The 17,131-nt window shown below is 38.9% G+C and overlaps 1 protein-coding gene across 2 annotated transcripts in view; it reads right to left on the bottom strand.

Annotated features, from left to right (window-relative positions):
• Ubr3 (Ubr3 ubiquitin ligase) overlaps nucleotides 1–17,131 on the bottom strand; it is a 452,715-nt gene that overhangs the window by 288,418 nt on the left and 147,166 nt on the right. For both annotated transcript variants that reach the window (XM_090383419.1, XM_090383420.1), the window contains exon 11: nucleotides 1,416–1,571. In XM_090383419.1, coding sequence (XP_090239545.1) covers nucleotides 1,416–1,571 — 156 coding nt within the window. The remainder of the gene's footprint in view (nucleotides 1–1,415; nucleotides 1,572–17,131) is intronic.

Below are 17,131 nucleotides of genomic sequence, written 5' to 3'. Positions count from 1 at the left end.
TTTTGTGAGAAATATTTAACTGGCAAAGCATTTAAATTAATATTTTTAAATGATCTAGGCTTTTTTGGTTTTTCTATAACAACCAAAGGCAATTTATGACTACTGCTGGCATTAGAACATACCATTATAGTGATGCAATCTTTTTGCATCTTATATCCCAGTGCCACATGTTCAGTCATTGAGGACAGTGTCTTTTGAGGTAGTGCCTTCCAATTAAGGCCAGTCTCATCAGAGTTGCATATCTGGTCTTTAACCAAACTTCGATCAGCTATTTCCTTCTGTAGTTTTTCATGATAAACAGAAATTGCTGCATTATCTGCACTTAGCTTCTGGATAGACAACTGTCGAATACCATGCCGAAACTTAAATTTGTCCAACCATCCAATGGTAGCCTTGAATGAAGGAGCTCCACATAGTTTTTTTATTGATGTCAATGGCTTTTTCGATTATTATAGGTCCTGACAATGGAATTCCTTGGCTACATTTTTGAACAAACCATTGAAACATTGCAGTATCCAATTGTTCATTTTTAGCAAGCTTCATTGTTTTATGACTTTTAACCTTACCGTCAGTGGTTTCCATTTTCGACATGTGGTTTTCGATTTTGTTTGCATCAAGCTTTATATCATTTACTGTTTTCTTCCTATTCCATAAACCGATGTCATACTTGTAGTACTATCACCTTTTCTTAGAGGCGCCTCTGTAGAGCCAGGTGGGAAGGAGCAGCAATGCGTAGTACACGCTTCTTGATTAGACCGGGGTTCGAGCCCGTCACCACCAAATACGGAGGATGCGGAAAGGTCAGGGAATGACCACCGCATATCCCGGAGCAATATGGCCTTAGTTGCTAATGCTCCTAAAAACCAAATAACAACAACCTTTTCTTAGATGATTGATTATTTCAATTTTTTGTGATAATCCCAACACAACTCGTCTCTGTCATTTCAATGGGTTTACTAAATAAAAATTATTAAAATATGAAAGAAGAGGTTAAAGCACAACCGTATACAGTGAGTTGTATGCAAAGACTGAGTGACACATGGTGCCAATATCACAATGCATTATGGCGTAGTGGAGTTAAATGACAGTTAATAGAGACTGACGGTAAATAGGGTGATGGACAATTGAAGTTCTACTGTATAATGTAAACTTGATAGTGTAATATACTGTCGCTGCATAACTGGCAAATAAAGTAGTGTTATTTACTGAATTTAAATGGAAATCATGCTCCATATATTATTATATAAATATTATATCACTTATTGCTTTATATAGCATGATAAATTAAAACTGCATCGTAATACAGCATTAAAATTAGCAGAATTTCAATTTAATGTTGCTCATTAAAATGTCAAACTTATATATGTATTACAGAAAGTATGAATGTGTGACTATATGTGAACACAAAGTCATACCTGAGCCTGAAGGGGATGCATCATCATCATTTGCAGCATTTCTGTACGTGGCAGAAGTTTTGTTAACTCAGCTTCTTGGTGCTTCACAGCTTGACATAAGAATGTGGAAAAGTAGCGGTGTAGAGGTAGGTGAAAAGAGACTTGGTATGGATTTGGCTAAAAAAAATGTAAGTATATATAGTATTACAATTATTACATTTTCTTATGTTAGAAATTAATTAAATTATATTTCATGATTTACATACACTTGTCCCTTTTTTATTATTATATAACCATAATTCTAAGAATTTAAGCTGTTCTTTTATGGAAGGCATTTTATGTCACTCACTAGATTAAAAAACTAGGCCAGAACCACAAAAATTCATATTTTTTTGTCTGTAATTTGAAACTATTGCTCACAAGGCAAACAAGCAATCAGTAGTCTAGACTCAAAGGAAAAAGGGATAAAGAATATGATGAGGAGTTTATAAAAAAATAATAATAATAATAATAAAAAATAAAAAATATATATATATATATATATATAATATAAATCTGTAAAAACACAACTTGGGGATTAACCTGGTACTGAGTTTATTGTAAGAAGATTTTGTCTTGGCCCCTGAGGCTTTTCTGTCATCCATGGATGACAGAAAAGATGCTGCTTGGAGTCAAAAACAGTGATGGAGCTGATTCTGGTCCCACTTGAGTAGGTGGGAACTTTTTTTTTTTTTTTTTGGTAGTTGTTGGTGCATCGGCTTCTGTGGCCATAATGCACCTCCCAAGGTTTGCAGTACTTTGATCCACGCCCGAGGCAGGATTCGAACCCGCGACCTTTGGGTTGCCAGGCAGGCACTTTACCCACCCGGCTAGCCCAGTCGGCGTAGGTGGGAACAAATTATGACAAAATCCAATCATTTCTGTAACAACCAAATCCTCTGCTTGAGCCATCAAAAAGTATCCTTGGGTGTATCTCTACATACAGCAAGATCTAAATTACTGTGCCTGTTGTACTGAAGATTATGAAATAGGTGTGAATCAATGTAAGTCAGGGTTGATGTGTGGAATCTACACTAAACAGAAAAATAGCCAACTGTTTGTATCACTAGTCATTACTAGGGGTGGGGGGGTCTACCACCTAGCAATAGGTGGTCTCATAAACCATAAAATACCACTTTGCTTAATGGAGGCTTGAAGTAGTGAAAACCAAGTTTTTTTACTATAGTAAAGCTCTAAATATGATCTTTATGGCATGATATCAGTGGGGTCCAATATTCTTTACATTTCAAGGAGCTTTAAAATATTTTTTTCAGGCTGGCTAACAAAAAATTTGTCAGTAAGCCACAAGCACACTTGTGGCTTACTGACAAAATCTCATGAATTTTCCTCAATCTATTCCTCCCCCCCCCCCCAAACCTTACTGATATCAATACATCATGAATATTCAGATTAATTAGTATTAGTACTAGCAAAATGATGCAAGGAAGCAAATTTATATAGATCAGCCAAAAATAAAAATTGAAGAATAATAATATAAAAATAAAAAAATATATAAAAAAAATAATCAGTGTCACTTTTCCTCAACCCATTTACCAATTTCTTTCAAATCTTAGTGCATCTAATTGGGGCCATAAAAACAGAGTGCTAAGCAAATCTGCATTAAGTGAGGGAGATTAATCCGTAGGAAATATGTGAAAAGAATAATAACCGGTAATTATACTGGAAATAATGATCATTATTTCTAGCTGATTTTAAGGTACAATTCCTCTAATATAACAATTATATCAAATGTAGCAGAAACATTTAAACCTTTATAAAAATTATGGTATAAAACACATATACATAAATAAATCTTTATTTGTCCTACCAAATTTAAAATATAGGTGTACATTGGTAAGTGACAAATTCCCTTCACGGCAGACAATGCCAGGGGATTATGAAAGATGAGTGGCAGGTGACTTCCTTTACAACATAACTTCATGCCATGGAGTATTGATGAAGAACAACAGTACAGCACGGTTGTTGCCACAATGTCATAGTCAATCACTCAGTCCATCACAAAGATTAACCACAATAAAAGCATTCAGATCAGCCCAATGGTCTTCCAAGAAACTGGCAAACTGCTTTCATTCAGTTCAGTGTGTACATCTTTTCAGACTAGATGTGGTGGTATACAGCCATCGTTAACTGGACAACATGTGAAAAGAATAAAAAAAAATCCATAATAAGCCCTTGTGTCAAATCTGTTTCAATATACCTGTGCTGTCTATGCACTATATGTCTGCCACTTGAATTTATAGTGTTAGCAAGACAATTCTACATTAATCATATTATCAAAAAATTTTTCCCTTCATTACACAACAATCTTACACACAGCCACAAGGGGAATTAACTGTAATACAGGTGTGTGTATATATATAATATATATATATTACTCCTCAATTCCTTTTGTTCATATTAAGACTTACTATTAAATGGCACAGACCATTTCTTTTTTAAAAATATATTTAGACAATTTTAGCCTTCGTGAAGAAAAAACTTCTAGGGGAAGAATCTTAAACTTAATTTTTTTCCATGGTCATTATTTTTAACATTCTAAAATTGTATATCCAAAAACTATTTAAGTGATGGAAAAAGTGAGCTATGAAACATTATCAATGATTTATGAGATGATCAATACACATCAAGAAATGTACGTTTAGCTTAAATAGCTAACATCAAATGGTGACAGTAAGCCAGCAGAGTGGGGGGGCCTGGTGTTGTACATATGTTTTAGTATGTTGACCAAGAAAATGCAAGAAAACTTACTTTAAAATTATGGAACCTTATACTGCATTGACATTATTTACAATAACAGCTTGTGATGTTAATTTTCAGATTGCTCAAAACCACTAAATTTAGTGTAAATATAGTGCTCTCCCGGGTCTTTTTATAACGTGCAATTTAGTTTTTAGTCGACAAGTTTTTCCGATAGCTTTTCATATTTTTAGCATTATTAGCACTTGCTGATCACTTGATATTTTTGAGGCCATTTTAAAAAGAGAAGTTAAATACCTACATGGTAAACTAAAATCAATCACAGAGGAAAAATGCACATAACCAGAACTGACTAGAAATCAAAAATAAACTAAAAACAAAAAACAAACTGAAAGTATTGCTAAATGCTTTCAGTTTTGCTTTTAGCTGACGAACAGTGTGCACCTAAAAGAAACTCCTGGTACAGGTGTGTTAGTTGTCTGACAGCACCAAGAGTTCCCCCCATCTCTGCACTGTATTCTTTGTATGTGTGACACAGAACTCTGTGGAGGCCAGAGATTTAAAAAGTCTGTGGAGAGTGGTTTGTGTAGTGTTATGTTCTGTTGTGTTGTGTTGTTTCTCTGTTTGTTTGTTTTTGTTTTATTTGGTTTTTAGGAGCATTAGCAACTAAGGCCATATTGCTCCGGGAAATGCGGTGGTCATTCCTTGACCTTTCCGCATCCTCCGTATTTGGTAGTGACGGGCTCAAACCCCGGTCTAATCAAGAAGCGTGTGCTATGCACTGCTGCTCCTTCCCACCTGGCTACAGAGGCGCCGTTGTTTCTCTGACCATTTAGCCATTGGGCCCCTATTGGGACCTACAGTTGCCCACTTTGCCATGAGGAGGCAGGTCAGCACCAATTAGATTAAGTATTCTGACAGACCCCACCACCTAATTTCTGAGGGTTTCAGTGGCAAAGTCTATATATATTAAAAAAAAAAAAGGGGGGGGGGGGGTGAACACTAGAATTTGGAAAGGTCAAAAGAGATTTATGAGAAAGCGGTAGAATTTAGACGTTGATTAGAATTTGGCAGCATTGTTAGGAGCACACTCGGTTGGTTTAGTTAGAGTAGGGGGGGGGAGATTGAAGACTGGGGGAAACAGGTAGAAGGACAGGGATGATAGAGTAGGCATCCCCAAAGAGGTCAGTGGGGACAAGCCCACCAGATGAAGTATGGGGAAGGCAGGGAGGGGAGGAGACAGGGACCAGTCTCCTCTCCCCCTACCTGGGGATGGGATTTTAAAGGGAACTGGGTTTGAGTATCCAGTTCAGATTGCCAAATGGCATGTTGGCAGCAGAGCTGCAGTATGTCTCCATCAGTAATCATTGTCAGGTCTGTGTAAGTGTTGAATCCGGTAGGATGGTCAAACTGCCCATCCTGCTCTGGGTATGGGATATGTTAGCTGGCAGTGGGGGCGGGAGAGAGACACATTTACTTCATTCATAATCTGCATTCTCACTCTACTTGCATTCTATTTTTTTTACTTTTTTCTTATATTTTATAATTTTTTTTTCCTGTTAGGTTATATATATAGGGTCCAGTCACATTATTATGACCACCTACCTAGTATCCAGAATATGCACCTTTCGCCTCATGCACTGCAGCCAGCTGCCGTGAGAGGTTTGTTTGTTATTTGGTTTTCAGGAGCATTAGCAACTAAGGTCATATTGCTCCGGGATATGAGGTGGTCATTCCCTGATCTTTCCGTATCCTCTGTATTTGGTAGTCACGGGCTTGAACCCAGGTTTATCGAGAAGCGTGTGCTACGCACTGCTGCTCCTGCCCACCTGGCAGTTACTGAGGTGCCTGCCGTGGGAGGAACTCAATAAGTCCGTGGAAGGTTGCTACAGGTATCTGTGACCATGCAGACTGCAGTGCACTCCGGAGTTCCTGTAGCTTCCTTGGTGGAGGATCCATCCGTCTGATATGTCGATCGAGGCGGCCCCATAGATTTTCAATTGTGTTAAGATCCGAGGAATTTGGTGGCCAAGGGGTTAGCTTGAAGCCTTCATTGTGCTCCTCAAACCACTCATTAACAATTCTGGCAACATGGCACGGCACATTGTCTTGCTGATAGATACCATCGCCGCCAGGGAACACTCCAACATGTACGTGTGTACCTAATCGGTGATGATCGATAGGTAACCATTTGCATTCAGGGTGCCCTCCAGAGGTATCAGCAAACCCAAGAAATGAAAACATTCCCCAGACCATAACGCCACTCCCACCAGCCTGCCTTCTGCCAACGATCATGTCTGGGTGTCTGTTCTCGGTGGTCTCATGCCTAATATGCCACTGTCCATCCACTCAGTGGAGCAGAAACCATGACTCATCGGAGAAGTCCACCCGTTGCCACTCAGCTAGGATTCAGTGTCGGTATTGCTGTGCAAACTGACGACGTTGGTTGCAATGAGTGGCCATCAGCATTGGTGCTGTCACCAAGTGTCTGCTCTGGAGCCCAATGCACAACAGGATTCATTGCACTGTAATATTGAGGACATTCCTGGTAGCCCCACAGTTCATTTGGACAGCCAGTTGAGCAACAATAGCATGCTGATCGGTCCTGACCAACCATTTCAGCTGACGTTCACCACTGGGATCAGTGCTGTGTGGGGATCACAAATGGCACAACCGGTCGTCAAAGCTGTCCCATTCGTCCAGTCTTAATACACTTTCACCACTGCCCTGGCATGATAGCCAACGATCATGCCTTTTTCCAGGTCTGATAGGTCGTGTGCTTTGCTCATGACAGAGGCTGTTACTGTGTTCATGGATGCTGAACATCAAGCCTTATATGCTTGCGGTGTGTGAACTTGTCATGTGCGCTGTATGAGTCGCTAGGCGTGTGTGATATCTGCATTGGGGATGGTCATAATATTGTGACTGGACTCTGTATATACATATATTTATTTTTTTTCCCACTCACTCATTCATCTTTTTCTCACACACCGGGGGGGGATGTAATGGTGTGTAACGTAAATTTAAATACTAATGCATAATAATTAAGATAAGTAAGAAAGAATATAAAAGATTAAAACTATGGTTAGTGTGTACTTAACTGTAACATTTATGGTTTGTGTTCTTTTTCCCACACACTTACTCTCATTCATTCTTCTGGCTTTCATTTCATTTGTTTGACTCTTGCTTTCTGCATTGCACTCTCTGGGCATCTCAACTTACTATTATTCTTCAGTTGTGGTGCAGGCCTAACTGCAAGTTTTGCAGCCCAGGGGAGAATGCAGTGATAGTGTTTGTTTTGTTAGTAAATGTTTGTTAGTATATATTGTTAGTAATGTAAGTTATTATTAACTTTGTATTCTTTCGGCCAATTACATTTGCTCTTCGACTCATTCCCATTCACCATAACACTCATTCGCTCTCTCTTTCCCTCATTACCTTTCCCTTTTACCATAATTCCTAATTCACTCAGTGCCCAGCCTATTCATTCTGTCTTCATTCTACATTGCATTAACTCCTGGTATAGGCAAACTCTGTCAGAAAACGACAGTTCCTAAAGACAAATTTTAGAAACAACATTTCAGTAAACTTCAGACAGTAAAAATAATGCAGGACTGCAAAGGTTTAAAAAAAAAAAAAAAAAAGTTTTTTTTGCTCTTCTAATTACTTATTTTTTTTTCTAAATTAATTAATCTGACTGCCTCTAAGCAAAGTTTTGGGGCTCCCTAGATGTGGGGCTGTTATTCCATGGTAGCATGAAATAACAGCCCCACATCTAGGCAGCCCCAAAACTTTGCTTAGAGGCAGTCAGGTTAATTAATGCATCTCTTCTAAACTCTCTCTCCACTTGAACACTGCCATCAACGTTCAGTTGTCTCTGTTGCATGCCTTTCCTACAGATATGTCCATAGTCACTGTTCTACCAAACTGCATCTGTAATTGCCTCTTTTGTAAAAGCCAGGTAGGACATGTGCCTCAACATCCATTCATTATTTAACTCCAAACTCAACAAATTCCAAAAAATTAACTTTTCCTTTTCCTCAATTACCAGTTCTTCTGTTTTTTGGTACAACCTGCCTGCATTCATATAAATATCCTAAAAATTACAAAAATCTACAGAAATTCAAGTCCAGATCACCAAGGCTCTCTGTCTTTTTAACCTTCATTCCATTCAAAGTACCATAGGTTCTAATATCTTTCATTTTTAGTGCAACCATTAACCTTTTGTGGAGTAAATACATATATGCACATTTTTCATGTATGAGCCCTGAGGTAGGTAGGGTGTGTGTGTGTGTGTGTGTGTGTGTGTGTACACATACAGTTTATATTTTATATTTTCTTCTTACTCATTTATTCCTTCAACTTCCATTTTCTGGAAAACCCTCCTTTCATATGTATTTCCTGATAATTACAATCTACAGAAATTCAAGTATCTTCTTTCATCTTCTCAACCTTCAACCCATACACAGTACTAAGTGATATAGGTTCTAATCTGAAAATAAAATAAACAACATTATATTCTTCAGGTACATCGATGATGTTTTGGTAATAAATAGTGATAATTTTGAAAACTTAACCCAGGAAGCATATCCCTCAATCAAACGCACCTCACTCAGATAGTCATCTACAGGCTGCTCACCTAGATACAGAAATAGTTCTCAAAGAGAATAAAGTTTATACTTTTCACTATGATTAATGAGACCACTTTAATTTCCAAGCCACTAACTTGGAAACCAATTCAGGTAAACAGATGGTAATGGTATTAGAACTAAAACCAAAACTAATAGAATCAGATGCTTATGTAATACCCTGGAAAATATGCTCCATGCATATTTTCCAGGGTATAATAAACCTCCCAAGCACTTTCCAATTCATTTCACAAATATACGTGGTCTCAATTCTAATCTCAGCGATGTCCATTTCCACTTGCAGTCTGCCAAACCCCATTTACTTTTTCTGACAGAATCTCAGTTATCAGTTGATTCAACTACTGCTCATCTCAGATGCCCAAATTATTCGCTATATGATTCCTTTCGCCTCAAAGGTGGTACTTGTGCATATGTCTGTTCTGATATTCCCTGTCAGAAACTTGGAAATTGGAATCTCCTCTCTTTGATCTTCTCTGGCTTAAAATCTCTCTACCTTATTGTGTCAAATTCATCTGTTGTCTCTACTGTTCTCCCAACTCCACTAATCACTTGGAGCTCTTTGACTGCCTCTCTTTGCAACTTTACTTTCTCCAGTCCAACTTTCCTAACAGTGAGGTAATTTTCCTTGGTGATTTTAATGTTCACAACTCCGGCTGGCTTCCATTTTATAGTCACACTGACCCAGCGGGTCGAGATGCTGAGGCTTTTGCAATTACTAATGACCTAGCACAGATTGTTCATTTACCTACAAGAATACCAGACAATCCTAATCATACAGCCAATACGCTTGATCTTTTTCTCACAAACAACCTTTCTAAGTACACGGTCGAAGTGAGAGGTCCTTTAGGCACTTCAGATCACAACTTGGTGATTGTCTCTTCTCCAATGGAACTTTTATCTCATGGCTATTCCCAACCTCGTGTTGTTGGCATTACAAGAATGCAAAATGGGATGACCTGCGAGACTTCTTTTCTTCTTTTCCTTGGTCGGATTACTGTTTCAAAACTTCTGATGTCAACGTTTGCTCAGATCGTGTCAGTGAAATTATTCTTGCAGGAATGGAATCCTTTATTCCACACTCCACTCTAAAATCTCGTCCTTTATCTAAACCTTGGTTTTCCAATAAATGTGCTAAGGCTGTCCAAGAGAAGAATGTTGCATATCGTAATTGGCTTGTTTCTAATTCTTCAGTTTCATTTTCTGCTTAAACCAAAGCTCGCAACAATTGTAAAGCAGTTATTAATCAGTCCAAACTAGAGTTTGAACACGCTAAGAGTAGAAAACTTGCTTCTTGCCCTAATGGTAGCCGAGCATTCTGGTCTCTTGCCAAAGCTATTGGCCGCAACTTTTGCCCATCTCTGCTCCCACCTCTGTCCAAATCAGATGGTTCTGTTGTCACTTCAGCCAAGGATAAAGCTGACCTGCTAGCATCCCATTTTTCTTCCAGCTCTTGTATTAATGATCTTGGTAAAACACCTCCCATGATTCCCAACACGCTCCATTCAATGCCTCCTGTGGTCTTCCGTCAAAAGGATATCAGAAGGATTTTGATGAATCTTGATGCTAAGAAAGCTCCAGGTCCTGATGGTATTTCCCCACTTGTTCTCAAAACCTGTGCTCCAGAACTTACTCCTATTCTTTGCCGCCTTTTTTCACTTTCTTATTCAGGAAGGGTATGTCTGCCAGGGGCAAAGGTTGATGACGTTGTAAAGCAGATATCATCTTTTAAGGGCACAAAAGGTGATATAGTTGTACATGTTGGCACTAATGATATCAAGAGTAGGAGACCGGCAGAACTGCTTAACAAGTACAGATCACTGTTGAAAAAAAGCCGTGAAATAGAGTTGAATTTGAAAGTGTCTGCAATTCTGCCCAGACACGATAGGAGGGAGTACATGATGAGAGCCTTGTCGATCAATTCGGCCCTGGAAAGATTGTGCAAGGCTCAAGGGGTAGAATTTGTTTCAGCCTGGACTGTACTTGTTAACAGGAGAGACTGCTTCTACAGGGATGGGATACACTTAAATAGAAAGGGTGCAAGAATATTTGCTGATGCTATTGAGGCAGTGTTGGGTGGGTCGGAAAACTGATAGCTTGGGGGGATTCAAGGACTAATAGTTTAACAGTAGCCGTAGGCAGAGGTGAAGCTGATTCTTGCACAACTTCTATTTGAATAAGTAGCGACCTGGAGCGTGGGGTGTTGGGGTTTCAGGGACGAGTGACGGTCATCGTGGAACGGGTAGGTATATGGGATGTGTTAGGGTAACAAAGAATAGAAGGAGCGTGTATGCTTGCATGTATACCAATGCTAGAAGTATAGTAAATAAATTTGATGAATTTGAAGTGTTGGTCAAGACATCAAAGGCGGATACTGTTGGGATATCAGAGACGTGGTGTCACACAGATATAAGGAATGCCGAACTGGAATTTGGGGAGTACAATGTGTACAGAAAGGATAGACAGGATAGAAAGGGAGGAGGTGTTATGCTGTTAATTAAGAAAAACATAAAATCAAAAGAAGTGCATCCAGTTGATATAGATGAACAGTGCACTGTTGAGTCAGTTTGGTGTGACATAAGCACTGCGAAAGCAAAAATAAGAGTAGGAGTGTGTTATAGGCCTAATGACTCGAATGAGTACAATGAACAATTGTACAGAGAAATAGAGTGGGGTAGTAAATCGGAATGTCTTATAATGGGGGATTTCAACTTCCCAGATATTGACTGGAACTTGTGGGTTGGTCACTCACACACTAGTCAGACTTTTGTGGATTTATTGGATGATTGTTTTCTGCAGCAGCATGTTCGAGAGGCAACCAGAGAAAGTAATACTCTTGATCTGGTTATCAGCAGTGATCATTCATGTATTAGGAATTTGCAGATAAAAGAACCACAAGGTGGCAGTGATCACAGTGTACTCACGTGGGATTTACTTAAAGATTTAATTTCCATCAGGGGTAAAGGAAAAGGTTTTTGCTTCCGTAAAGGCGAGTACAGTGGTCTCCGACAGTTTTTAAATTCTGTACAGTGGGATCAACTGATGATGTTACCGACAGTAAATTCTAAGTGGGAAGCATTCAAGGAATTAATCGTGGAAGCTACTAAAAGTTTCATACCTATTAAGAAATACTGTTCAAGGTTTAGGCCGAAATGGTTATCTAATGAACTAATGAGACTCGTAACAGAGAAGAAGAATGCATGGGATGCATACAAATTAACATGTGACACAGAAGCCTATGATAGCTACAAGTTGATCTGTAACCAAGTTACAAAGGAGGTTAGGCAGGCGAAGGCAGATTACGAGAAATCCTTGGCAAAAGATGCTAAGAAAAACAGCAAGGATTTCTTTACTTATATAAACTCTAAAAGGAAGGGGATGAATCTGATTGGTCCACTTGACATCGATGGTTCGACTGTTGATGATCCTGCTCAGATAGCAAACAAACTGAATGAGTATTTTGCATCTACATTCACACGTGAGGAATTATTAAGGTTTGAAAATGGCAGAAGATTATCAAATTGTAGCAGGGTACTTAATGATTTTGTAATAACTGAGAGCAAAGTGGAAGAGAAACTGTTGAAGTTAAACGTAAGAAAAGCACCTGGGGTGGATGGGATCTATTCAGTTATATTAAAGGAGGCAGCAAAGGAAGTAAGTAAACCCTTAGCCATAATTATGAGAGCATCCTTGGACTCAGGGGAGGTTCCCACGGACTGGAGATGTGCAAATGTATCCCCAATTCACAAAGGGGGATCGAAGGGTGACATGGGTAATTACAGACCAGTTAGTTTAACTTCTGTTCCGGGTAAAATAATGGTGTCGCTGGTTAAAGATGCATTGCAGGTTCATCTAAACAAGACTGCAGCAATAATTCAGACACAGCATGGGATTGTTAAGGGAAAGTCTTGTCTGACAAATTTGATAGGATATTATGATGTGGTTACAAAGGAACTGGATGCAAAAAATAATTTTGATATCATATATTTGGATTTCAGGAAAGCTTTTGACACTGTTGCACATGGAAGACTATTGTACAAATTGGAGCAGAATGGTATTAAGGGTAAGTTGCTACAATGGATAAAAGGATGGTTAAGTGGGAGAAGACAGAGGGTGGTAATCAATGGGTGCTGCTCTTCTTGGACTTATGTTATTAGTGGAGTCCCACAGGGTTCGGTTTTGGGTCCACTGTTGTTTTGTATATTTATCAATGATATTGATGAAGGTATATCAGGCTTAGTGTCGAAGTTTGCAGATGATACAAAGGTTGGCAGGGTTGTTAATGGCAGTAATGGCAGTGTGCTACTGCAACAGGATCTAGATAATTTGGGCAGATGGGCTAAGGAGTGGCAACTGAAGTTTAACCTTGACAAATGCAAAGTACTGCATATGGGTAGAAGTAACCCCAGAGAAACGTACCAACTGTGTGGTACTACACTTAAGGTGGTAGAAAATGAAAAAGACTGGGAGTAATTGTGCAGTCAGATATGAAGTTTTCTGAGCAATGCAGACAGGCTGCGAGGGCTAGTCATGGGGTTTTGTCAATGATATATAGGAATTTTGCTAGCAGGAAAAAGGAGGTGATTATCCCTCTGTATAAGGCAATGGTCAGGCCATGCCTTGAGTACTGCGTACAGGTCTGGAGGCCTCATTTTAGGAAGGATGTAGATTTATTTGAGCGTGTACAGAGAAGGGCAACAAGATTGGTGAGGTGAATGAAGGGATCCTCTTATCAAGAGAGGCTTAAGTTCTGCAAATTGCAGTGGCTGGAGACTAGGCACCTGCGCGGTGATCTGATTGAGGTGTATAAAGCCTTGAATGGGTTCAGCACGCTGAATTCTGATGGGATCCTTCCACTTGTTCAGATTACGAACCTAAGGGGGCATAAATTCAAATTAAGAAAAGACAGATGTAGATTAGATGTGCGGAAATTTGCCTTTAGCCAGCGGGTGGTTAATTGCTGGAACAAACTTCCATCTGTCGTTGTGGAAGTTGATAGGGTGAATAAATTTAAGGAGGAACTGGACAGGCATTTGGAGGGAATGGTGTGATTTTTTTTTTTTTTTTTTTTTTGGCTCATGCTGCATAAGCTCATACATTTGCTTTCTTGCATCACATGCCACTACTACTACTACTACTATTCCAAAGGTGTTTTTCCTTCTGCTTGGAAATTTGCTCATATCCAGCCAGTTCCTAAGAAGGGTGATAAATCCCTCCCATCCAATTATCGTCCCATTGCAATTACTTCTACTCTTTCTAAAGTAATGGAGAAATAAATTAACCGCCAACTCTTAAACTACCTAGAAACCTTCCGTCTGATCAACGATCGCCAGTATGGATTCCGTCAATGTCGATCCACTGGTGATATTCTGGCTTATGTTACCCTTTATGGACTAATTCAATGGAAAGGTTCGGTGAAACACAAGTAGCTGCTCTTGACATCTCAAAGGCTTTTGATCTTGTTTGGCATAAAGGTCTTCTAAACAAGTTTCCATCTTATGGTTTGCCAACTGTTTTTAGTAATTGGTTATCCAGTTTTCTCTGTGATCGCTCACTGAGGGTGATGGTAGATGGCTCTCTGTCTTCTAACTTCTCCACTAATGCCGGCGTCCCCCAAGGTTCAGTTCTTTCCCCCACTCTTTTCCTCTTGTATATCAATGACCTTCTTCCATTGACTGGAAATCCTATCCATAGTTTTGCCGATGATAGCACATTGCATTCCACTTTCCATTTTGAGAAACCTTGTCCTGCTCAATCAGCTTCAACTTCTCAAAAATCTGCTACCAATTCCTTAAATGCCGATCTTCAGGTAATTCTCCAGTGGGGCAAAGACAACTTAGTTGATTTCAACCCTTCTAAAACTCAGTCTTGTCTTATATCTCGCAAAAAGGATTCTTCTGCTCCTATGCTTATCTTTAGTGACACTCCGATTTCTAGGCAAAATGATATATCTCTTTTGGGGATTACCCTGACTTCTAATCTCTCTTGGCACAAGCACACTACAAATATTGCTTCCTCTGCATCTAAAAAACTTGGTTTTCTCTTTCGCTCTCGGCGTTACTTTTCTTCCAAACACCTGCTCACTCTGTATAAATCGCAAATCCGCCCTGCCATGGAATATTATTCCCACATCTGGGGTGGTGCCCCCAAAACCTCTCTCAGGCTTCTCGATTCCATTCAGAAGAGGGCAGTTAGGTTAATTAATGATTCATCTCTAACAGAGTCTCTCCACTCGCTGTCTCATAGACGTACTGTTTCTGCTGCATGCCTCTTCTACAGATACTTCCATGGGCACTGTTCTTCTGAATTGGCTTCTATAATTCCCACTCTCTCCCTCTCTCTCTTTCAAAACAGTCTGAACACGTGCCGCCGCCAGACAACATCCATTTACTGTCCAACTTCAAACCCACAGAACGAACTTTTCATCTTCCTCATTTATTCATTCAACTGCCATTTTCTGGAACAACCTTCCTTCATACATATTTCCTGAAAATTATGTCTACAGAAGTTCAAGTCCAATATCAACAAATATCTTCTTTCGTCTTCTCAACCTCCAACCCAAGCACGGTACTAAGTACTATAGGTTCTAATACCTCTTGTGTTTGGGGTTTACATAAAAAAAAAAAAAATTTCATTAGCAAAATTAAAAGCAAATTTAACTGCAACACTTTGACATTAATCCAAATTGGGTCCCAGAATGCCTGTGACCTTACACCCACTGGTTTTCCCCCCCAAGTTTACTGCACTCAGACAAGGCTTGTTGACTGACCAAATGTAACCTGGAATTTCAAAAACTTTAATCCCCTGTGGTAATATAACCTGCAGTTACAATTGAAACTATCTATATATTTGTCCGCAGTTACAATTGAATTATATTATTTGTCCTAAAAATAAAAATATGTATCCTAAATATGAACAGAACAACACATATTTCACTCCATTAAACAAAAGTAATCAATATTTATCAGCCCCTTTCAGTGTACATGGTTGCCAGGACCACTGAAGTTCATTTCTGATACACTATAGGGTTTAAATTTGTCTTGTTGGGAGGCTGTATATATATATATATATATGTGGTTATGAGGTTGTATATATATATATATATGTAGTTATCCCACTGGGCAAAGTTGGCTGTTATGCTGTTGAAAGGTTATATCCTTGCCCAATGGATAACATTAGTATTTAGTATTAAATTTACACATTTAGTTGATTAAAATTGCCCTTTAAGCTATTCAAAATATTGCCATTAACTTACTGATTCTTAATGAGGTTAGTGAACATTTGAATTTAAATCAATATTTTCTACCAGATCACTGCAGAGTTCACCTGCTGGTGCCCTTGCGAGCAATATAATCAGCAGCAAACACAAATCCACTCTCTTTTCTTGCCAGCTGCCATAGGCAGTGTGGCTTCCAGAGGTATCTGGTAAATACTGAATTTAATGAACTATATATGTATTTTTTAATTATCTGATGCATACCCGCAGAACTTTAGAGTTCAATCCCATTTTGCTGTAAATATCAGTTATATATTAAAATTAAAAATAATGTTCAGTCTCAAATTATGATCACAAAAAATTATATTTGGCCATATCAAATATGGGATTATTTAAAATTAGTAAAACTGTTATTGGGACAACAGAAACAGATACGCATGAGCCCTTCATTTTGTTTGACTCTGTTCAAAGCTCCTGTTGAGTAGCAGATGTTTGTTTGTTATTTGGTTTTTAGGAGCATTAGCAACTAGGGCCATATTGCTCCGGGATATGCAGTGATCATTCCCTGACCTTTCTGCAGCCTCCATATTTGGTGGTGACGGGCTCGAACCCCAGTCTAATCAAGAAGCGTGTGCTACGCACTGCTGCTCCTTCCCACCTGGCTACGGAGGCACTGTTGAGTAGCAGAGAGAGAGAGAGATGTGGCCATGTGAATGAATGGGTTTTCTCTCTTTCTACTTTTGTGAATTCTTGGTAGTTTAGATTTACGTGTCTAGATTAGTATATTTAACATTGAAGACTGAGCCTTTTAAATAAGGCATATATTTTCCCATTAACACACTAAAATTTGTTAATCAGCACCATTAGGCTAAAAATACCTGAAATGCACAATATTATACCTACATCTGCTCCACAAAATTAGAACCATAATAAATGATGTAGGATCCTATCCATATGAATAAAGTCAAATCATGTGCATTTAATGTCTAATTGTTAACTGTAACAGCATTAATGTCACATCTCAATAGCACATTCCTAGCAATCCATAATAAATAGTGTGTGTGTGTGTGTGTTATGGAGGTTTAATGGCGCATAAGCTGCTGGGGCTATAATGCGCC

This window comes from Mastigoproctus giganteus, chromosome 10 (genome assembly GCF_048544385.1).
Source record: "Mastigoproctus giganteus isolate SK-2022 chromosome 10, ASM4854438v1, whole genome shotgun sequence".
Taxonomy (NCBI): Eukaryota; Metazoa; Arthropoda; class Arachnida; order Uropygi; family Thelyphonidae; genus Mastigoproctus; species Mastigoproctus giganteus.
The sequence above is the reverse complement of the archived record's forward strand: the minus strand, read 5'-3'. Positions and strand labels throughout refer to the sequence as shown.